The sequence below is a fragment of the Schistocerca serialis genome, chromosome 2, assembly GCF_023864345.2.
Source record: "Schistocerca serialis cubense isolate TAMUIC-IGC-003099 chromosome 2, iqSchSeri2.2, whole genome shotgun sequence".
Lineage (NCBI taxonomy): Eukaryota > Metazoa > Arthropoda > Insecta > Orthoptera > Acrididae > Schistocerca > Schistocerca serialis.
The window spans coordinates 579,777,930-579,802,941 of NC_064639.1; the positions used below are offsets into that span (position 1 = coordinate 579,777,930).

At 38.8% G+C, this 25,012-nt stretch overlaps 1 protein-coding gene across 4 annotated transcripts in view; it reads left to right on the plus strand.

The window, feature by feature from the left end:
* The window catches only part of LOC126457592 (thialysine N-epsilon-acetyltransferase-like), a 56,519-nt gene extending 36,410 nt beyond the window's left edge, over positions 1 to 20,109 (plus strand). For all 4 annotated transcript variants that reach the window (XM_050094026.1, XM_050094025.1, XM_050094029.1 and 1 more), the window contains exons 4-6: positions 6,049 to 6,171; positions 6,791 to 6,957; positions 19,376 to 20,109. In XM_050094026.1, the coding sequence (XP_049949983.1) occupies positions 6,049 to 6,171; positions 6,791 to 6,957; positions 19,376 to 19,564 (479 nt within the window). In that variant the 3' untranslated portion in view covers positions 19,565 to 20,109. The remainder of the gene's footprint in view (positions 1 to 6,048; positions 6,172 to 6,790; positions 6,958 to 19,375) is intronic.
* The last annotated feature ends 4,903 nt before the right edge of the window (positions 20,110 to 25,012 follow it).

Here is a 25,012-nt window from a genome sequence, read left to right on the forward strand (position 1 = left end):
ACAAAACTTGGCTTGCTTTAAACTCTCAATTTATTTAAGAGCATGTTCTTAAAGAATACTTAGTCCAAGCATAAATGGATGAAACAAAGCCAAAGAGAGGTGGTTATGTTTCCGTGTATTAAAACAATGAATTCTATAAACTTTGAGGGTTGTGGAAAGCAGCGCAGCAGTCAACATCTGTTGGTAGGTGCAGTGGCTGCACAGTTAGTCGGTGTCCAACCTCTGTTGTCAGCCACTCTACTTTTGCTACAAGAGGCCTTCAATGGTCAGAGAATAAAGAGCGTCATGATGAGATCCAAGGACTAACAAAATATTTTTTTATGAAAAAAATTTGTGCACACATTCTGAGTAGTAATTAACTTGTTCTGAAATCTGCACATTAGCAAAGGAACTTGAGAGACTGTGTGAAATCTATAATGTCCACAGTGTTATGACTTTCATGAGAGATGAATCTCACAGCACTAAACTGCCATTGATCCAAGTGAGGACAGCACTGCTCAAATCAGCCACCTCATATTCCTCCTAACTTAAGAGAAAACTGTTAACTTTTGAGGCAGGAAGGTGGAACATGTCCTCGTCTGGCTATGAATGTAACCAAATCACCAAAATGAAAGTAAAAACCAGTATTTGTGAAGAAGAAAATAGTATTTTCAGCCTGCAGTGCACTAAATGTGTAGCATTCATTTGTATTTATCTTTGCACTTGTCATTTCATCATTTAAGTTAGTAGAAGCAAGCACATCTATTTTGTAGTTAAGATGAAACTCTGTTACATCAGCACATAAAACAGCAGCTCTCCAGATAACAGTTTCATTGTTAAGGAACAGAGTTTTGTGTACCATTACTTAAAAAATCATTTGCAAGCAGGTTTAACATAATCTGATCCAAATTAAAAAATAACTTCTCTGTCCTCTTCAAAAATAAAAAATGGCAACATAAAAGCAACTCAGTTTGAATATCTGTGAAAAAATCACAAAAAAACATCTTACCATATGGGACAAAAATAAGACACACATTATTCCAACAGATGGTTTATGTTATGTGGTAACAAATTACTCGACCACAATATTATTGCATAGGGGAGTTAGGGCACTTTGGTCAGCTTATCTTGGGTCAATGTGTAATCAAGGTTGATAGTATAAGCACAACAAATTGGAAAGCCCAGCAATGCGCTTTTCTTATTCATCATTGTAACTTCACCACGTTTCCAATAACTGCCAAGTCCAATAATATCATGGTTGAGCATTACTAACTATGGGAGCACAAAAATATTTTGTAAAATAGTGTATTATGGTGCTCGCAAGTTGTAGCGAGTATGCTGGATACCACTGTATGACACTAGATTTGATACTTCAGAAAAAATGCTAATTAAGGCAATTTTTGTGACTAGCATATTATTTCCGTCTGTATGATGTTAATTAGAAATTCACCTGTTGTGAACATTGTAGTTACCTGCCATGAAAGGTATATTAAAAAAAAAAAGCTTAGCAGTTCTCCTGTGTTAACATAATATCTGCTGGTACTAGAGTCGGTGGCAGGAGGAACAAGACTTCTGGTCAGGTGACTACAGGGTTATAAACACAAAATCAAATAGGGGTAATGCAGGAGTAGGTTTAATAATGAATAGGAAAATAGGAATGCGGGTAAGCTACTACAAACAGCATAGTGAACGCATTATTGTGGCGAAGATAGATACGAAGCCCATGCCTACTACAGTAGTACAAGTTTATATGCCAACTAGCTCTGCAGATGACGAAGAAATTGAAGAAATGTATGATGAAATAAAAGAAATTATTCAGATTGTGAAGGGAGACGAAAATTTAATAGTCATGGGTGACTGGAATTCGAGTGTAGGAAAAGGGAGAGAAGGAAACATAGTAGGTGAATATGGATTGGGGGACAGAAATGAAAGAGGAAGCCGCCTTGTAGAATTTTGCACAGAGCACAACATAATCATAACTAACACTTGGTTTAAGAATCATGAAAGAAGGTTGTATACATGGAAGAACCCTGGAGATACTAAAAGGTATCAGATAGATTATATAATGGTAAGACAGAGATTTAGGAACCAGGTTTTAAATTGTAAGACATTTCCAGGGGCAGATGTGGACTCTGACCACAATCTATTGGTTATGACCTGTAGATTAAAACTGAAGAAACTGCAAAAAGGTGGGAATTTAAGGAGATGGGACCTGGATAAACTAAAAGAACCAGAGGTTGTACAGAGATTCAGGGAGAGCATAAGGGAGCAATTGACAGGAATGGGGGAAAGAAATACAGTAGAAGAAGAATGGGTAGCTTTGAGGGATGAAGTAGTGAAGGCAGCAGAGGATCAAGTAGGTAAAAAGACGAGGGCTGGTAGAAATCCTTGGGTAACAGAAGAAATATTGAATTTAATTGATGAAAGGAGAAAATATAAAAATGCAGTAAGTGAAACAGGCAAAAAGGAATACAAACGTCTCAAAAATGAGATCGACAGAAAGTGCAAAATGGCTAAGCAGGGATGGCTAGAGGACAAATGTAAGGATGTAGAGGCCTATCTCACTAGGGGTAAGATAGATACCGCCTACAGGAAAATTAAAGAGACCTTTGGAGATAAGAGAACGACTTGTATGAATATCAAGAGCTCAGATGGAAACCCAGTTCTAAGCAAAGAAGGGAAAGCAGAAAGGTGGAAGGAGTATATAGAGGGTCTATACAAGGGCGATGTACTTGAGGACAATATTATGGAAATGGAAGAGGATGTAGATGAAGATGAAATGGGAGATATGATACTGCGTGAAGAGTTTGACAGAGCACTGAAAGACCTGAGTCGAAACAAAGCCCCCGGAGTAGACAATATTCCATTGGAACTACTGACGGCAGTGGGAGAGCCAGTCCTGACAAAACTTTACCATCTGGTGAGGAAGATGTATGAGACAAGCGAAATACCCTCAGACTTCAAGAAGAATATAATAATTCCAATCCCAAAGAAAGCAGGTGTTGACAGATGTGAAAATTACCGAACTATCAGCTTAATAAGTCACAGCTGCAAAATACTAACACGAATTCTTTACAGACGAATGGAAAAACTAGTAGAAGCCAACCTTGGGGAAGATCAGTTTGGATTCCGTAGAAACACTGGAACACGTGAGGCAATACTGACCTTACGGCTTATCTTAGAAGAAAGATTAAGGAAAGGCAAACCTACGTTTCTAGCATTTGTAGACTTAGAGAAAGCTTTTGACAATGTTGACTGGAATACTCTCTTTCAAATTCTAAAGGTGGCAGGGGTAAAATACAGGGAGCGAAAGGCTATTTACAATTTGTACAGAAACCAGATGGCAGTTATAAGAGTCGAGGGACATGAAAGGGAAGCAGTGGTTGGGAAGGGAGTAAGACAGGGTTGTAGCCTCTCCCCGATGTTGTTCAATCTGTATATTGAGCAAGCAGTAATGGAAACAAAAGAAAAATTCGGAGTAGGTATTAAAATCCATGGAGAAGAAATAAAAACTTTGAGGTTCGCCGATGACATTGTAATTCTGTCAGAGACAGCAAAGGACTTGGAAGAGCAGTTGAATGGATTGGACAGTGTCTTGAAAGGAGGATATAAGATGAACATCAACAAAAGCAAAACAAGGATAATGGAATGTAGTCTAATTAAGTCGGGTGATGCTGAGGGAATTAGATTAGGGAATGAGGCACTTAAAGTAGTGAAGGAGTTTTGCTATTTGGGGAGCAAAATAACTGATGATGGTCGAAGTAGAGAGGATATAAAAGGTAGGCTGGCAATGGCAAGGAAAGCGTTTCTGAAGAAGAGAAATTTGTTAACATCCAGTATTGATTTAAGTGTCAGGAAGTCATTTCTGAAAGTATTCGTATGGAGTGTAGCCATGTATGGAAGTGAAACGTGGACGATAAATAGTTTGGACAAGAAGAGAATAGAGGCTTTCGAAATGTGGTGCTACAGAAGAATGCTGAAGATTAGATGGGTAGATCACATAACTAATGAGGAAGTATTGAATAGGATTGGGGAGAAGAGAAGTTTGTGGCACAACTTGACCAGAAGAAGGGATCGGTTGGTAGGACATGTTCTGAGGCATCAAGGGATCACCAATTTAGTATTGGAGGGCAGCGTGGAGGGTAAAAATCGTAGAGGGAGACCAAGAGATGAATACACTAAGCAGATTCAGAAGGATGTAGGTTGCAGTAGGTACTGGGAGATGAAAAAGCTTGCACAGGATAGAGTAGCATGGAGAGCTGCATCAAACCAGTCTCAGGACTGAAGACCACAACAACAAACAACTAGAGTCAAACAGTTTTGACTAAAAGTTAGGGAGCATGCAGGGCATTGGAGTACATGAATACATGAGACAGTGGGTGGGTGGGGGGGGGGGGGGTAGGGCAGAAGTCGTAGTTTTGTGTAAAGTGCAAAATATTTACAAAAGACAGCTGCTCGTCATCTTCAGGTGCTCACTGACAGAAGTTGACACGTAGCTGTCCCGTTGTGCAGCTTACACTAGAGTATCTGATGCAATGCCTGTGAACCATTCAAGCAGTCATTACATTGATAAAGCCCCAAACGGCACAACTCCAGATTTGTCTGTCCATAGACACAAGATTGCTTTATCCATTTAGAAAATCACAGCTAGCTTTCAGATAACAGAAGTTCATTATAAATGAAATAATTGTGAGACCTGGAAGCCAAACACTACTGAATCTATCAATTTACACCAAAAAATGTTAAAACTACTTTTGAGAGAGGTTTCTTTTTCCATTGTGTCCCATAATTCCTAGAGAGGGAAAAGCTTCTGTTCGTAAATCAGCATGGACTTAGAAAGCATCAATCATGGAAAATGCACCTCTTTCTTGTCTGTTACAATATCATTCACATCATGGATATATAGGCCAATGGGTAAATTGTATATTTTTAGATTCCAGAAAGTGTAAAACGCTGTACCACACTGCAGACAGTCAACGTAGATCCATGTATAGGAAATAGATTCTCAAATATGTGACTGGCATGAAAACTTTTTCAGTAATACAAACAGTATGTTGTCTCTGATGGTGAGTTTTCATCAACGACAAAGGTAATCACAGGAGCACTCCATTGCAATGTGACAGAACCACTTCTGTTCTCCATGTACATAAATGATCTGTTGTATAAGGTGGTCATAGATCTGAGACTGTTCACTGACGAAGCTGCTGTGTAGGGAAAAGTCTTGTCATTGAGTGACTGTAGGGGATGCAGGATGACCTTGACAGAATTTATATTTTGTGCAATCAATGGCAACTTGCTTGAAATGTATATCAATGTAAGGAAATGCAAGTAGATAGGGGAAATATTACTGGAATGTGTGAATACAGTGTTAATGATATGTTGCCTGACTGTCATTAATTATCAAGATGGAAAATTGCAGAATGACTTGAAATCAAGTGAGCACATTAGGTCAGCTGTAAGAAAGACAAATAGTTGAGTACGGTTGGATTGGAAGAGTTCTGAGAAAATGCAGCTCACCTATAAAGCAGAATTACATACAGATTACTTATGCGACTCATTCTTGAGTACTGCTGTAGTGGATGCTTACCAAGTCAGAGTAAAGGGAAGCATTGATGCAAATCAGAAGTGTGCTGTTGATGTTACTGGTTAGTTTAGTCACATGAGAATTTACAGAAATGAACGCAAATTCAAAACCTTGGCAGAAAGATGACTGTCTTTGTTGTGAAACACTTGTGAAGAAGTTTACAGAGCCAGTATTTGCAACAGGCTGCAGAATGATTCTAAGCTGCATCTAATGTTCATCTTGTGTAAGAACTGTAACAACAAAATAATGGGATCAGGCCTTTTATAGACACATACAGGCAATCATTTTACACTCGTTCCATTTGCGAATAGAACAGGAAAGGGGATGATGAGCCTTAGAACAAAGTATTTTCTACCATACTCAGTACAGGTAGAGTATGTATGTCGATGTATATTTACACAATGAAATTTGTGGTCTTTTTTAAATGAGCTATACTTGGAAGCAATTACAAGATCTTGGTAACGATCTTCTTTTTAAATGTTTAGCACTTGAAGAAGACGGATTTGATTCCAGACACCCGTTCTTCCACTGTTATGTGGCAGAAGTTGCTGCAGGACCAGAAGAAGATGCTGTTGTTCCAGACAAAGAAGAAAAGAGAGGAGCTTTTGGTTAGTATTATAATACTGCCAATTTTTAAAGACCTAATAGTTCATTTTTGTATGCTAATAATTTTGGAGATTTACCATTATTATAACAAAACAGCTCAAAGTCTGGGTTGAAATATCAACAATATTACGGAAAGGATAGACTGTTACGAGAGGATAGATGGTTATGCGTGATACAGATGATCCATTGAGTTGCAGACAGACACAACAAAAGTACTGTTACAACTGAGCTTTCAGCCAAAGCATTTTTCGGATAGGGAACACACACATTCACACAAGCAAGCACACCTCCTTCACACATGACCGCTGTTTCTGGCCAGACGTAGCGGTCACACATGCATGAGGTACGCTGGGCGGTCATGTGTGCGTGAGGTATGCTTGCTTCTGTGATTGTGTGTGTTTCCTTTCAGGAAAAGGCTAAGCTAAATGTGTAACTCTTTTTGTTGTGTCTTGTCTGCAATGCAACATGTCATCTTACTGCAATCAATGAGAAAAGAATCTCTACATCAGAAAAGTTGTTACTTGTATAAAGTACATAAAGAAAAATGCAGTTAATTATAAATACTCTAGTAACTCTTTCATCTTAATGTTTGCTAACATATCCTACATTTTATGCTTTAAGGATTAGAAGATGCTGTAACCAAAACTCGCCAACTGATCGCATATGCAATATACTTTTATGGATACTCTACTTGGAATGGTAAATCAATGTTCCTAGAAGATCTCTATGTAACACCAGATTATAGGAGTGTTGGGCTTGGTTCTGCACTTTTTGATAAAGTAGTTACGGTGAGTAGCTTTTAATGTTCTCAGAATATAATATTTTATTTATAACATACATTGTGTTGAGATGAACATTTTTTTCATTAAACTTTTTTAAACATAGCTCTAGAGAAGAGGCTCTGTTGGTTGTGTGAGATCATCAATAGAGATTTCTCACTCCGCAGTGGGACTGCATATGGTGACAATGATTTTGCCCCCCCCCCCCCCCCCCCCCCATACACACACACACACACAGTATTTTTTCTGAGGTGACTACACTTCAGAAGTAATAGTACACAGTGAAGGGATCTAATGGTGTGATTTTTTTAACTGTCTGTATTTTCATTTAATGGACACCTTTGTTTGAGGAGAGAGTAGACGGATTGAAAGAGTACATTGGGGGTACCTACAAAGAGAGGAAGAACTGTCAGATAGCTTGTAGCTTGATAGAAGATGAAATGTCAGGAGGCAGAAGGGTTAGATAACTTTCTAGCAGAATTTCTAAAATCATTGTAGGACTGGTAACTGGAAAAGACTCTGGAGATATGCCATCAAGTTTTCAGAGAAAAATTATCTGCTCTATCCCACAGATAGCTAAGGCAGACAAAAGTGAGAACTACTGCACACTCAGCTTGACAGCTCATGTATTCAGGTTGTTGACCTGAATGGTACACGGAAGAAGGGATAAGAAAACTGAAGCTCTCTTAGACAATGATAAGCTGGGCTGTAGGAAATATAAAAGCAGCAAAGAGGCAGTTCTGATGATACACTTGATAATAGATGTAAGACTTAAGAAAATTCAAGAGTTTTTTGTGGGATCTGTCAACCTACAAAATTTGTTCAATAACTTAAAATGGTGCAAGGTGTTTGAAATTCTCAGAAACGTTGGTATGTGCAGCAAAGAAAGACAGGTGATATACTACATGTACAAGAATCAAGAGGGACTCATAACCTTGAAAGGCCAAGAGTGAAGTGTTCAGATAATTAGGCCATAAGATGATGATTGTCTCTCTTCTCTAGTAGTCATTCTGTATATTGAAGAACAATGAAGGAAATTAAAAAAATCAAGAAGTGGCATTAAAATCCAGTAATAAGATTTGCAGATGAAATTGCTATTGTATAGAAAAATGGAAAAGTGCTACATGATCTATTTCATATAACATTGAAAATAATCAATTTTTGGCACTTGTTGACATCTGTGTCATATGATTCAAATGGCTCTGAGCACTATGGGACTTAACTTCTAAGGTCATCAGTCCCCTAGAACTTAGAACTACTTAAACCTAACTAACCTAAGGACATCACACACATCCATGCCCAAGGCAGGATTTGAACCTGTGACCGTAGCGGTCGCGTGGTTCCAGACTGAAGCGCCTAGAACCGCTCGGCCATCCTGGCCGGCTCTGTGCCATATGAACTCATGGGAGGCAGACCTGTTAAAATTCCTGGAATCTCTAAATACATTCTCCCTTTTAAATTTCGCATGATCCTATTCCAAATCCCATGCTACTTTCGTAGACGTTGATCTCATCCTCACTGAAGGTCAGCTACACACTTCTGTTCACTTTAAACCTACTAACAAACAACAGTATTCACATTTTGACAGTTACCATCCTTTCCATATCAAACGTTACCTCCCATACAGCTTGGCATTTGAGCCAAACATATTTGTTTGGCTGCAGACTATTTACAGCAATGCACCACCATTCTCACCTCAGCCTTCTCTGGGTGTAATTACTTCATCAGCCTAGTTCAAAAGCAGATTTCGTGGGCTATCACATCCAACCCTGGTACTACTGATCCCTCCAAAAAACAACTTCAGAATACACTATTTGTCATTAATTATTATCCTGGTGTTGAATGTATTAATCAGCTACTTTGGCAAAGCTATGACTTCTTAAAATCATGCTCTGAAAAGACATCCATTCTGTCTGAGGTTTTGTCCACCACCCTTAGAATAGTATTTTGTCGCCCTCCCAATCTCCGCAATTTCCTTTTCTGACGGTGTGCTGCTCCTGCACCCATCTCCCTACTCTGTGGCTCCTATCCCTGTGACCATCCCTGCTGCAAGACTAGCCCTTTGTACCTTCCTGTCAGTACCAATACCAGGTATGTAACTGGCAAAACATATACTATCAAAGGGAGAGCCACCTGTGAAATGACACACGCTATATATCAGCTGTTATGTAAAGAGTGTTCGGCCTTTTACATCAGCATGACTACCACTAAGTTACCAGTTAGGATAAATGGGCCAGGGAGGTGGTGTATACCGGCAGCACAAAGTATACTGTACAACATGACAGTTGTGACCTTGGTGACTGTTTCACCACACATGCCATCTGACTTCTTCCCCCAGACACCAGTTTCTCAGAACTCCACAGGTGGGAAGTAATGCTACAACATGTCCTTGGTTCTCACTGCCCACATGACCTTAATTTATGTTAATTTCTTGTGTCACAGCATTTCTTCACAGTAACTACACCTTTTTAGCTTTCTGCATCTTTCATTTTTTGACCTGTCTATTTGTCGCCTTCCCCCTCCCACTTCAAATACATACAATGCACTTAGCTTTTCTCTCTCATTAACTCATGCATGATGTTTTAGCAGTAATCTGTCTTGCATATTACCCTGTCTTCCACCTTTAAGTTCTCAGGCTTTCAAACCTCGTCTGGTGCAGCCCCAACAATGTCTTTTCTTCTGATACCATCTGATAAATCTCCCCTGACGCAAGATTCTGGGTGACTGTGGAACTCTACTCCTTTTCCTAAATCTCTCCAGTCCTTTTCCTTCACCCCTCTTCCTTCTCCTTCAGCCCTTCTGCCAGAAGAAATAGCCACTGTCTCCAAAAGCTTGCATATGCAAAACCTTTTTTTGTGTGTTTCTTCTTCTGCTGGTGCTTAGTGAGTATATTTTTTATCTATCCATTTACAGTATATAATCTATTTAATGGAATTGTGCAGAATATGGATTGAGAGTGATGCACAGAAAGACAAAGGCATTATGGAGCAATAGAAGTGAGATAAGTGAGAAAATTGAAGAGAATGCCATGGTAAAGGAAATCTGCCAGCTTGGAAGTAAAATAACACAAGATGTACAAAGCAAGGAGGATATAAGTAGCAGACTATTGCTCATGTATACACACACACACACACACACACACACACACACACACACACACGGAGAGGGGGGGGGGGGAGAAAAGAGAGAGAGGGGGCAGGGCGGGGGGGGGGGGGGGTATTCTTCACTAAAAGAAGTGTACTAGTGTCAATCATGGGTCTTAATTTGACAAAGATACTTCTGATTATGAATTCGTGCAGTACAGTGTAGAATTGAAGTGAATCGTGGACTGTGGGAGAACTGGAAATGAAGAGAATCAAAATGATTGACAAGATGTGAAACAAAGAGGTCCTCCATAGACTCTGTGAGAAAAGTAATATGTAGAAAACACTAACTAGAAGAAGCAATAGTGTGATACGATATGTAGGAAGACATGAGTGGTAAAGGTATAAAAATTGTAGGGACAGGCAGATATTAGAATACGTAGAACAAATAATTGAAGATATTGCGTGTAGGTGTTACTCTGAGAAGAATATTGGCAAAAGAGAGGAGATCATGGTGAGGTGCATTGAACCAATTGGAAGACTGGTTACTAAATTAATTTAAAAAAAAAAAACCTTCCTTAACAAATTACTCATATGTATAAAAAAGTTTGAACTTTTAATTATTTTCTTTAATCAATGACTATTGAGCAGAGAAATTGATTAATTTAAATAATTTGCTACCTGCAAGTTTGTTTCATTCATTAATCAAACAATGTACAAACCATCAAGTATTTGCACTAATATTTTCTTAAATTATCCTTAAACATATCTTACCAAAGCCTCTCAACATAAATAAAAGAGTGTGAAGTATAATTCTGGAACCTGATGCCTGCATATTACTAATTATCCCATGATCATAATTGATTCCCCTGTATGCATTTTGATGAGGTCTTGACTTGTCAGTTTTAAATAGTTGGCCTTATTTCACTTTTTATTTCTGTCTTGAAAACTACAGTTTCCAACATAACAGTTATCAGATTCTCAGCTATTCCAATCGGTATTCTGTTGCTCTTACATTTGTCTGTCATGACACTTTTAGTCTTCTTTAATGCCACTTTTGCTGAATTGATCTTATTAAGTTTCTAAAACTGGAGTTTTTTCCAGATGATTCTATTAGTCATACTTTTCCTCTTGAATTGGCTTGTGAAGAACCTTCAACTCTATAACTGTAGGTATTTCTCTCACCTTGTCATAAGCATCTATTTTTGGGGGGGAAAATTTGGTAATGGAAGACTTGGTGCCTCGCATTTGTCCATTTCAGCCAGTCTTAACAAATGGAAATAATTGCTATGCAGTCATTCTAACATGTCCTGGCTACCTTCTTTTATATTTGAGCTAAACTTTTCTGTAACTCTACATTATAATATATTCCTGTTTCACGTTTTCCCCATCAATTTTCCTTTTCTCATTAATGGCAGTTATTTGTTTTTATGTAAATGAAAAGGGTAGATCATAGATGATCACTTTTTTCACTTTTTTTCTTTACTGTTTTAGCCAGTTTTAATTCATTTAGCAATCAAACACAAAAAGTACTTCTTTTTTCTATAACTTCATTGCTGCTACTACAGTAAAGGCAAATCACAATAATATAAATGTTTGCATGTCATCAACAATGCACTCAAGATACTGTAGCTTTTCTGCTTTCACCGTAGTGGAAAAAAAGGCTCAGTGTCAAAATGTTAGTTTCCCACTTCTGTTGCAGTTGTAAATCTGACACATTGCTAACTCTTCCATATAGCTAACTTGCTCTGTGTGGACTTGCATGTATCAGACAATTACCAGTCACCCTAGTAGCTCATATACTCATATTAGGAAACAGCTAGGCAGATTAAAACTGGGTACCAGTCCAGAACTTTCTTTCGTAAGCATTGCTCTTACACCTGAGCTACCCAGGGCAACTCAAATCCTGCGCTCATAGTTTCGCTTTTGCTGGTACTTATCTCCTCCTTTCCAAACTGGAACCAGTCCGCTAGACTTTGGCTAAACTATTTCTCCACAATATCCTTTCTTCCAGGCCTACTTGTCTTGCTAAGTAAGAAGTAGAACTTCTGTGAAGTTGGAAATAAAGAACAAGGTACTGGCTGGGAGTACTAGATGACCTGATGCCCAACGAGGAAGGTTTCTGTCAGTGTGGCCATATTATCATCCACAAAAAAGAATAATAGAAATGTGTGTGTTGGAAGACAGGGAAAAGTGTGTGTAAGAGCAACGCCATGGGGAATGAAAATAGCCACAGCAGCCACGCACACAGTGTCAGAAGTTGGCATAACTTTTTAAGTCTGTTGAAAGAGTACGGGAAACAACTCTTGGATTTCTGTGCCAGTATGGGCTTAGTAATCACAAACTCCTTTTTTAAACATACGAACATTCACCGGTATACTTGGGAAGGCAGGGGAACCAGATCTGTCATTGACTATATAATAACAGATCAGGAATTCAGGAAGGCTGTGAGGGACACACATGTATTCAGGGGATTCTTCGATGACACTGATCATTATTTAATCTGCAGTGAAATTGGGATTGTGAGGCCGAAAGTGCAGGAGGTCAGGTCCATGTGTTGGAGGATAAGAGTGGAGAAACTTCAGGATAAGGAAATCAGGCACAAGTACATAACAGCGATCTCAGAAAGGTACCAGTTAGTTGAATGTAGTCAATTACAGTCATTGGGAAAGGAATGGACAAGGTACAGGGACACAGTACTAGAAGTGGCTAAAGAATGTCTTGGAACAGTAGTGTGTAAAAGTAGGATGAAGCATACAGCTTGGTGGAATGATACAGTCAAGGCAGCCTGTAAAAGGCGTATCAAAAATGGCTACATACCAGAACCCAGGTAGACAGAGAAAGTTATGTTGAAGAAAGAAACAAAGCCAAACAGATAATTGCAGCATCCAAGAAGAAATCGTGGGAAGACTTTGGAAACAGGTTGGGGACTATGGGTCAAGCTGCTGGAAAACCATTCTGGAGTGTAATTAGCAGTCTTCGAAAGGGAGGTAAGAAGGAAATGACAAGTATTTTGGACAGGTCAGGAAAACTGCTGGTGAATCCTGTGGATGCCTTGGGCAGATGGAGGGAATATTTTGAAGAGTTGCTCAATGTAGGTGAAAATGCGATCAGTAATGTTTCAGATTTCGAGGTAGAATGGGATAGGAATGATGATGGAAATAGGATCACATTTGAGGAAGTGGAAAAAATGGTCAATAGATTGCAGTGCAATAAAGTGGCTGGGGTGGATGAAATTAAGTCGGAACTCATCAAATACAGTGGAATGTCAGGTCTTAAATGGCTACACAGGGTAATTGAAATGGCCTGGGAGTTGGGGCAGGTTCGATCAGACTGGACAAAAGCAGTAATCACACCAACCTTTAAACATGGAAACAGAAAAGATTGTAACAACTACAGAGGTATCTCTTTAATCAGCGTTGTGGGTAAAATCTTCTCAGGTATTGTTGAAAGGAAAATGTGAGTATTAGTTGAGGACCAATTGGATGAAAATCAGTGTGGGTTTAGGCCTCTTAGAGGTTGTCAGGACCGGATCTTTAGCTTACGGCAAATAATGGAGAAGTGTTATGAGTGGAACAGGGAATTGTATCTATGCTTTATAGATCTAGAAAAGGCATATGACCGGGTTCCTAGGAGGAAGTTATTGTCTGTTCTACAAGATTATGGAATAGGAGGCAAACTTTTGCAAGCAATTAAAGGTCTTTACATGGATAGTCAGGCAGCAGTTAGAGTTGACGGTAAATTGAGTTCATGGTTCAGAGTAGTTTCAGGGGTAAGACAAGGCTGCAACCTGTCTCCACTGTTGTTCATAATATTTATGGATCATATGTTGAAAACAATAGACTGGCTGGGTGAGATTAAGATGTGTGAACACAAAATAAGCAGTCTTGCATATGCCGATGACTTAGTTGTGATGGCAGATTCGATTGAAAGTTTGCACAGTAATATTTCAGAGCTAGATCAGAAATGTAAGGACTATGGTATGAAGATTAGCATCTCCAAAACGAAAGTAGTGTCAGTGGGAAAGAAATATAAATGGATTGAGTGCCAAATAGGAGGAACAAAGTTAGAACAGGTGGACGGTTTCAAGTACTTGGATGCATATTGTCACAGGATGGCAACATAGTGAAAGAACTGGAAGCGAGGTGTAGCAAAGCTAATGCAGTGAGCACTCAGCTACGATCTACTCTCTTCTGCAAGAAGGAAGTCAGTACCAAGACTAAGTTAGCTGTGCACCGTTCAATCTTTTGACCAACTTTGTTGTATGGGAGCGAAAGCTGGGTGGATTCAGGTTACCTTATCAACAAGGTTGAGGTTACAGATATGAAAGTAGCTAGGATGATTGCAGGTACTAGTAGATGGGAACAATGGCAGGAGGGTGCCCACAATGAGGAAATCAAAGAAAAACTGGGAATGAACTCTATAGATGTAGCAGTCAGGGCGAACAGGCTTAGATGGTGGGGTCATGTTACACGCATGGGAGAAACAAGGTTACCCAAGAGACTCATGGATTCAGCAGTAGAGGGTAGGAGGAGTCAGGGCAGACCGAGGAGAAGGTACCTGGATTCGGTTAAGAATGGTTTTGAAGTAATAGGTTTAACATCAGAAGAGGCACCAATGTTAGCACTGAATAGGGGATCATGGAGTAACTGTATAAGGGGGGCTATGCTCCAGACTGAACGCTGAAAGGCATAATCAGTCTTAAATGATGATGATGATGATGATGATGATGATGAAAGAGTACTACCTCATGTGCATTATTACTTTTAAGACTGTATATACACTGATGGAAAAAGAATTCACAACACAAAAAAAAGTAATGTAGAGTAATGAAATTTCAGGAATACATTTGTTAGGTAACATATTTAAGAGATTTACATGTCAAACTCAAAGGTTAATGTAAGTGTGAGATAAGCCATTGCAAATGTGAAATACTGGTACATTAATAACCAGTCTAACCATCAGAATGTTGAGTGCAAGCATGGTAACATCCATGCATTGTGTTGTACAGGTTCTGGATGTCAGTTTGTGGGATGGAGTTCCATGCGTGTTGTACTTGGTTGGTCAATGCAGAGATGGTTAATGCTGTTTGTGGATGACACTGGAGCTATAGTCTGATGATGTCCCTTATGTGCTTGATTGGAGACAGATCTGGTGATTGAGCAGGCTGAGGCAACATGTTGACACTCTGTACAGGATGTTGGGTTACAACAACAGTGCGTGGGCAAGTTTTGTCCTCTTGGAAAATACCCCTGGAATGCTGTTCATGAACTGCAGCACAACATGGATCGATTCATCAAGCTGACATACAAATTTGCTGTCAGGGTGCATGGGATAACTACAAGAGTGCTCCTGCTGTCATACGAAATAGCACCCCAGACCATCCAGCGTGTCGATCACGCAGCAGGTTACTTACATGCCCTCAACTGGCCTCCTCCTAACCAACACACAGCCATCACTGGCACTGAGGCAGAATAAGCTTTCACCAGAAAATACAACAGACCTCCATGCTGCCCTTCAATAAGCTCTCGCTTGATACCAGTGAAGTCACAAATGGCAGTGGTTTGGAGTCAGTGGAATGCACGCTACATGGCATCTCGCTCAGAGCTGTCCTTGAAGTAACCGATTTGTAACAGTTTGTTGTATGGGCCAACTGTGATTCACATTGCTGCTGCAGATGCATTGATGCACCAGAGCCATACACCAAACACAATGATTTTCCCTCTTGGTAGATCGTCAGCTGGAGTCTGGTCTTCTTGTGGCCATACATTCTCATGACCATTGCTGCCAGCAATCATGTACAGTGGCTACATTCCTGCCAAGTCTTTTTGCAGTATTGCAGAAGGAACATACAGCTTCTTGTAGCCCTATTACATAACCTTGTTGAAACTTAGTGAGGTGTTGATTTGTCACCTTAAAGGCATTCGTGAATTACATCAGCTCACCTCGTTCAGTCTCAAAGGTAACTAATGCTCACTATGGTTACAGCGTGTGTTTAAAGCAAACTTGATTTACATCCTTATAGTGATGCTACTAGCAACCCTCTTATGCGGCTGCCATGAAATATGAATAGACATAATTGTTCAGATATAGAAACATGTCTGCCAACTTCCATTTATGTTGCACAACTCCTTCTTGGTGTTGCAATTTTCACTCACTGTCAGTGTATGCAAGTGTATTAGTATCAGTAAGGGACTTACAAACACATGCTCAGTAAAAACAGATGCTTCCTACTTGCAAGTTTGAGTGTGTGTACTCCGTGTTTTCTTTTTACTAACTTGAGCTTGTATTGTCTTGCATTTCCATTTTGTTAATTTCTTTAAACATTAAAGACATAATTTGTAGCAGGGTGGTTTAGACCAGACAACTATTCTGTTTGACAATGTGACAAGTCTTTTCTTTCATTTTATTGGTTTTCTGTTCTCTAATAAATTATTCTCTCTCTTTCTCCTCCTATCGTCCTCCATTCACTGTGCATGTGTAGTTATTATGAATGCTCGTGTGTTTTTGTGTATTAACTTATCCACTACTTGCTATGTAAAAAATTGCCTGTCTTCTTTTGGTTTAGTATATTGCTTATTTGATCAAATACACAAAAGTTCATTAATGAGATGTGTATGAAAGCAAAGCTAATACAAACTTGTATAAAATTGTGTAATGTGAGAGGTAAGGTGTAAAGGTGTAAAGGGGAAATTAAAGGGAAGCAAAATTGTTTCCTTATAGCCTGGCCACTTGTGGATGGTGTATCTACAGTGACAAGAATTCCCATGCCCAGTACGCTGAAGATTCCACAGAGGCCTTCACAGACAGGCACTATCCCCCAGACCTACTCCGCAAACAAATTTCATGCGCCGTATCCTCATACACCCCTAATACTCCCAAGAACCAGCTGGAATGGGGCAATGGGACACCATCATCATCATCATCCCAGACTGTAGCGACCGAGCCAAGTCCTTCACCAGGGCTTTGACTACCTATCATAAGTCCCAAAAATAAGGGACATCCACCCACCACTTCTAAAGTGGTATCCCATTGCTTACCCAGTAACATCCTTTTCCATAGGGGTGAAGCCACCCACTGCTCCTAAAGTGGTATTCCATTGCTTATACAATTACATCCTTTTCCATAGGGGTGAAGACACATGACTTGCCCGACCCACCCACCCTGCACATACTACTCTAGTCCTGTCACAGACTTATCCTATCAGGAGGAGGGTCACCTGTGAAAGCAGCCATGTCGTATACTAGCTCCATTGCAATTTCTGCACAGCTGTTGCACCACAAAATAATATATTTGGATTAGCTGTGTGAAAAGTAAGACATCTTCCCTGGTAATGCAAAAAACCATAGAAAGGCAGAGTATTGAGCAGTGCCCTAGTAGTCTGAGGCAATGAACCATTGGGCATCAACGCAACAAAATGACATCATAGGGAGAGAGGTGCCGTCATTGTGGTGACCACATACTATCAAGCAAGAAGACCTATTAGAGCTCAAGAGTGCTCATTCAGGAAGCTGACAAATTGGAAGATGCTAGCCAGCATCTCTGAAGAGTGAAACTGGGCAGTATTACAGCTGTGGCTAGGTTTCTTCAGGAAATGACTGAGCAACATGAGCAGAACAAATGAAGTCATTTGCCAGCCAATGGCGACACCCAGCTACTACGACCTGTTGCTTTTTTGGGGTGAGGGTGCTGATATTGAAAAGGTATTGGCCAGCAGACTCCGATAAATATTCCCAATATCAGACCCTCATTCACAGGTGTTCTCTGTCACCGACATCCAGCTATGAGGAGCTTCTTCTCTCCTTGTATCCACCTCACCCAACACACTCCTCACCCATCTACTTGTTGAACTGCAATCCACTTTTTTTTTTGCTCAGCTGGCACAATGCAAGTGTGTGTGTGTGTGTGTGTGTGTGTGTGTGTGTGTGAGAGAGAGAGAGAGAGAGAGAGAGAGAGAGGGGGGGGGGGGGGGTGCAGGCAGGTGTGCAAACTGTAGCTCATTAAGAGATTCAGCTGAAAGCTATAGGTATTTTCATTCCTTTTTGTGTGTCTGTTGACATTTAATGCTTCTACAGTTTGGTGGGTTGTCTACTTTTCTAAATTATTTATTACTTAGGATGTTTAGCAAACTTGGGACTGGCCACTGGAAGAAAGAAGAAATTTTTAAAGAGCCAGTCAGTGAAAGTATAAATACTTTGTCATTTTGAAGAGCAAACTTTTTACAGTGTTGTGCAACACTTGTTTTCTAGGTCACCAGAAAAATTTTTTTGTTTCACATCAGTGTAAAGCAAACAAATAAGAGAAGGTGACAGCTCCATAAAACAGTTTGACAATTCAAAGGCATCAACATGTGTGTTTATACAGGGTGTTACAAAAAGATATGGCCAAACTTTCAGGAAACATTCCTCACACACAAAGAAAGAAAATATGTTATGTGGACATGTGTCCGGAAACACTTACTTTCCATGTTAGAGCTCATTTTATTACTTCTCTTCAAATCACATTAATCATGGAATGGAAACACACAGCAACAGAACGTGCCAGCGTCACTTAAAACACTTTGTTACAGGAAATGTTCAAAATGTCTTCCGTTAGCGAGGATACATGCATCCACCCTCCGTCGCATGGAATCCCTGATGCGCTGATGCAGCCCTGGAGAATGGTGTATTGTATCACAGCCGTCCACAATACGAGCACGAAGAGTCTCTACATTTGGTACCGTAGACAAGAGCTTTCAAATGCCCCCATAAATGAAAGTCAAGAGGGTTGAGGTCAGGAGAGCGTGTGGAGGCCATGGAATTGGTCCACCTCTACCAATCCATTGGTCTCCGAATCTGTTGTTGAGAAGCGTACAAACACTTCGACTGAAATGTGCAGGAGCTCCATGGCGCATGAACTACATGTTGTGTCGTACTTGTAAAAGCACATGTTCTAGCAGCACAGGTAGAGTATCCTGTATGAAATCATGATAACGTGCTCCATTGAGCGTAGGTGGACGAAACTAAAATGAGCTCTAACATGGAAATTAAGCGTTTCTGGACACATGTCCACATAACATCTTTCTTTATTTGTGTGTGAGGAATGTTTCCTGAAAGTTTGGTCGTACCTTTTTGTAACACCCTGTATACATTTTTTGCTCAGGCCCTTGAAGTATGTCTTTGTGCTTTTACTTTTGCTCACTTTCACCAACTACCGTTTTATAATTTTCAGCTTGTGTGTAAAGTTACTGTTGCTATCATATTTCTTAGAATCTTTTTTTTAATTTCCCATAACAATAATCACCACATCAAATTTAATTTTGTTGGAAGTGTTAATATTCTTACAAATTTTGATGTACATTTCAGAAAGCATGTGAAACAGGATGCAGCCGAATGGACTTCGTTGTTCTTAATTGGAATCCAGCACAAGATTTTTACAAACGAAAAGGTGCAGTTGACCTTACTTCTGAACAAGGTTGGCACTATTTCCGGCTCAACAAAGATTCAATGGAAAAATTAGCTTATAAGAAGGATAAGGGAGAAACAGAGGACTAACTTTTTGTGTGGCAGTATGCTGCGTTTTTCCTATGCAGTTTGCACTAGCTGATAAATCAGCTTTATTTTTTGTATATTTCTTTTAAGAACATTTGCAGTGACTCACTATAACTAGAGGCAAATTGTTTTACAAGTTTTATGCTTGTAGCCTTATCAGTCATTGCAAATAGAAATCTGTGTAAGTCAGAATTTTAGATAAACTGTGATTGTAATGATTCTAGTGAGTAGATGATAAAATATTATAATTCATCATACGTGAGAACTGTCACTATGAAGTGAAGTGTACCAGTGTTGAGACTTGTGTGTTTTTGATACTGCTCTTATTTGTTTTGCTGTGATACTTTACATATTAGCTGTTCTAAGAAAATATCTTATAACTACAACATGTGATATGTGTGCAAAATATAGTGCATAAATTGGAGGTTCAAGAAATGGGAAATACTGAAAGATGTTTTGTTATTTTATCACTTGTATATTACTATTCATGTATACAAATAGTGAAATAAAGTAAATTCTTTTAAATAGGAAAAATTGGAACAAATGAAGTTACATGTTTAATATACTGAAGACATTGCCCTCGCAGTTCCTCGTCTTGTTTTGTGCCAAAATCTGCTGTTACTGAAGAAGCAGTTTAGAGAGCATTGTGCAGTCTTTGTTTTAAGCAAAGTACATACATAAAATTTTTTATGAAGTAACTGAACATATCAGGAAACTAATGTCTTTATGATACAGTATTTGCTTGATGTCCAGAAAACTTATGTAGGCCTGATCACTACAATATTTTTTTCTTCCCAGATGTAAAAACCAGAACTGCTTTCTTTGCCATTAATGGGTTTATGTAGAGGAGAGATTAAAATTTAACAAATAAGATTACCTGGAATAAAGAATTTTGACACTTCTAAAAATGTTTTGTTACAAACAGGTGAGAAAATTTGCTCAAATGGTTCAGAAAAGAAAACATAACAGTACATTGAAGAAGTGCAGAGAGGATATTTAGTGAAATAAAATTAATCTCATATTGCCATCTGAAGCAAGCAAGATCATTGCTCTAAAAAGTAAAAGTTTGTAAGGGGGTAGAGAATATCTCAAAATAAATAAATTTGTCACTATAACATGTAACATTCTTAGTCATTTCTGTAATGCATCATTAATTTAGGCCGTTTTCCCAGAGATTAAGATATGTCAATCACTACTGCCCAGTGCCACTTGTTGCACCATTTTCAAAAACTTTTGGGAAGGCGATGTACTCCAGGGTTGTTACCAACCTGTTTAGTAAAGGGGTACTTACCCAGTCACAGACAGGATCCCAAATGGGCCGCTCCACTGCAACAGCTGTTTATACATTTACTGAGCATATAATACAATCTTTAAATGATGAAATATACTGAATGGGATCTCCAAATTATTGAAGGCATTTTATTTTGTCAATCATAATATTCTTATAAAAAAATCAAGTTTTTTACAGAATATGTAGTTCAGAATATATCTTATTTTAGTCCTTATTTATTAAACAGAATGCAGAAATTTACCTTATGCTGTTAGAATAATACAAAAGGATAGTGGTGGTGGGGGGAGGGAACTACAATGGGAGTCCCACAGGGTTTAATCACTGGCACACTACTATTCTCACCCTTTGTTAATGTTTTACAATTTTATTTGAATCAGGAGGCTTAATTAAATGTGTTTGCAAATGATACAAACATTGTCGTGAAGCTGAACGAAGTAGCATCAACAGACAAAACAGTGAAATGATGTTTTTGTGAAAGTTACTGTTTTTGCACAAAATGGTCCATCTTTAGAATTCGAGAATACACGACTCATCCAGTTTTGTACTGTCAACAGCATCTCATCCCCAATTAACCTAGTGTACCACTAAGAAATAACAATCAAGGAGGAACATTCGAAGATATTAGGTGTGATTACTGATGAAAACTTAAACTGGAAAAACAAAAAGATAGCAGATTTGCTAAAACATTTAGGTTCAGCTAGTTTTCATATGTCGTAGAGGACAATGTGCTAGGATAACTCCTCAGTCAGGCAAAAAGTATTCAATGTACAAAACAAAGTAATTAGAATTGTGCATGCGGTGTTCATATATACACATTTTGCAGGCCAGCTCTTTAAATAGCTAGGAATAACAACCACAGCACCTCAGTACATTTGTTCACTTATGAAATTTGTTACCAACAACTCATCTGAGTTTGAAAGTAACAGAGCTATTTGCAAGTACAAGGGTGGTTTGAAAAGTTCTCAGAATCACCACGAGAGGTCAGTGCTAGTGCAATGAGTTCTTCACGTGATATTGGATGGCCTGTAAACATGTGCCACATCAGTTCTCTTGGAAGAGAGCTGTGGCGGTGATGTGGGTCTGTTGTCGTTCCTGAGTAGTGACTTGCGAAGATGGAAAATAAATAAATAAATATTTAGATAAAATTTTAATTTTAATTTTAGAAGTTATTAAGTACCTCATAAAGAAAGGTATGAGAACAAAGGACATTCATGCTGATTTCCAGAATACACTAGGGGTCTCTGCTCCTTCATATTAAACTGTTGCCAAATGGACAAATGAATTTAAATTTGGTCAGGAGAGCTTAGATGATGATCGTCACAGTGGTCAGCCAAGATATGTCACTACTCTAGAAATCATTGCAAAAGTGCACAAAATGGTCATGGAGGTTCGTCAGTTGAAAGTGCGTGAAATTGCTCACGCTTGCCAGATGTCATCTGAAAGGGTATATCACATTTTAACTGACGAATTAGAAATGAAAAAATTATCTGCGAGATGTGTGCCATGACTTTTGACACTGGATCAAAAACGCTGGAGACTGGACGTATCAGAACAACGTTGGTTCCACTTTAGGAGAAATGAACAAGATTTTTTCCACTGGTTTGTGACCACAGATGAAACTTGGGTGCACTACTATACCCAGAGACAAAACAACAGTGAAAGCAGTGGAAACATGCTGATTCTCCGCCACTAAAGGAAGCAAAGACAATTCCTTCGGTGGGGAAGGTCATAGTACCAGTGTTCTGGGGTGCGAAGGGAATTCTGCTTGTAGATTATCTCTCCACTGGGCAAACAATTACTGGAGAATCCTTTGCTAACCTCCTGTACAAATAGCAACAGAAGATATGCGAAAAAAGGCCAGGTTTATCAAGGAAGAAAGTTATCTTCCATCAAGACAATACACTCCCACACACATGTACCGTCGCCATGGCAGAATTACACGAACTAAGGTATGAATTGTTGCCACACCCACCTTATTCACCTGATACGGCTCTGTCAGACTTCCATCTCTTCCCAAAACTGATTTTTTTTTTTTTTTTTTTTTTTGGATGAAGATTCACTTCAAACGAAGAATTGATAGATGGAGTTCACAACTATTTTGCAGGCCTGGAGGAAACTCATTTTTGAGATGAGATCAAAGCTTTGGAAAACCGATGGACCAAGTGCATTAGTCTACAAGGAGACTACATTGAAAAATTAAAAAAAAAAAAAGTTTCAGTGATGTAAGTACTTTTTTCCTATTCCGTTCTGAGAACTTTTCAAACCACCCTCGTACAACACTAGAAGAAAAAAAAAAAATATCCTGATTACCCTTTAATGAATCTAAATTTGGGACAGTAAAGGGGTGAAATTTGGAGCTATAAAACTCACTGACAATCTGTCCATGGAAACAAAATACCTGACAGAAGTTTTTCAAACATAGATTACAGACATTTATGTGTAACAATTCCTGTACTGTAAAGGAATTCCTTGAATAGAAACAATTTGTCATTTGTATAGAAAAAGATCTTTAAATGGCCAGCATGCAGCTATATAATTTTTTTGTTTAAATATGTATTCCATGCTTGCACAGTTGACATGTTCCACACGACAACATTTATTGTGACTGATATATGGAATGCACTACTTTCCAAACCCAGAAAGCACAACATACAAGGTTTCTGGCATTTAAGTAACCCTATGAGAACACGGCGAGAGAGAGACTATCAGAAAAAGCCATATTTATTTGGATTTTGTGATACCGTCTTAACAGTGAGGCAGATCAACTACAATGTGAACTTTTTTGAGGGTGACCTTATGTGCTAATCTTTGCATAAGAGAACTGTCAGATTTTTTTCTTTTTTTAATTCTAGAAAAAGCAAAATTAATGATTTACTTAATATCATGCAGGATATAATCTTTTTACATTAATTTATACCTATACTTATTTAGATTGCTTTTTAATCACTAATGTGTCAACTGTTATGCCTCAAACTCATGACAACTGACTAAAAGGATGGAGAGCCTCAGAGTCCTGCTGCCTCCATCTGCTGGTGTGGAGGTAGGTTATTTATACTAATCAATCAGACAATTATGATGACCTTTGTGTGAACAAGCACACCTAGGTCTCGTGATACAGTTCCAAGTAAATTGGTCTTCAACTCCATGTGTAGCGTGTTGTGAAAGCTACCAACATAAATAACTTCAACGCATGACAGCTTCTGACGTTTCACATCAAACCACAGAAACAGTTATGCTTCTCAGATGTATGTACTACCATCAGTATCTGTGGAAAGCGGAGATGTGGGGGGTGGAATTGCAAGAAGTCACATGCAAAAATGTTATATCGGCAGCTTGGGCCTCAGGTTTGGACAAAGTTTGTGATCCCATCCAGTATGATAATTTTTCTTCTCCTGAAACAGGTACATGTGGTTCATATTGTTCATAGACATTTGCTGGTGCCTAATAGCGAGTTTTGATACACCAGGTGACTATATTTTTTATTTTATCCTTACCCAACTTAAATTGCTTGCTTTCTCATCTAACATTTTCTTCACAGGAGACTGTTGGTTTCTGGGTAAAAATATGGTGTAGGGTGGAAACTGCTAACACATTTTGTATTCTGCTGCACCAAATGTTATAATCAAGGTTATGGATTTTATTTGTTAAGGTTCTCTAACTTTTAAGTATTATGTAAATGAACAATTCAAATAATGCACTACTTTCTATACAGAGAGATCAGATAAATTTTATTCAAATCTGTGGAGAGCACACACTATCATGAAGCCAACCAAATATAGTAAAAACCTGCCATTCTAGACTGAGCGTTTCCTCATCTTTGTCAACTAATGGACTTGCACTATTTGCTTAAATTAAAATGTATGCTCCCTAGTTTGTTAGTGGGGAGCATTCTTCTTTTCTGCTAGATTTAGTTTCATGTTTCTGAAATTTTAAGTACTCTATAGGCATTATAGTACAAATAGTGCTAGGGTTAGGATAAAACTTGAGATTTGGAGTATCTCAGTGCTGGTTTCCTAGCCCAATGAGCTGACGGGTGTCTAGTGCATAAATTAATTAGAATATAGGAATAAATATGAAGGCTGTTCAAAAAGCATCTGAATTTTATATATAAAATCAATCTTTATCAAGAGAAAGTTTTTGACATTAACCATCTTCTAAGT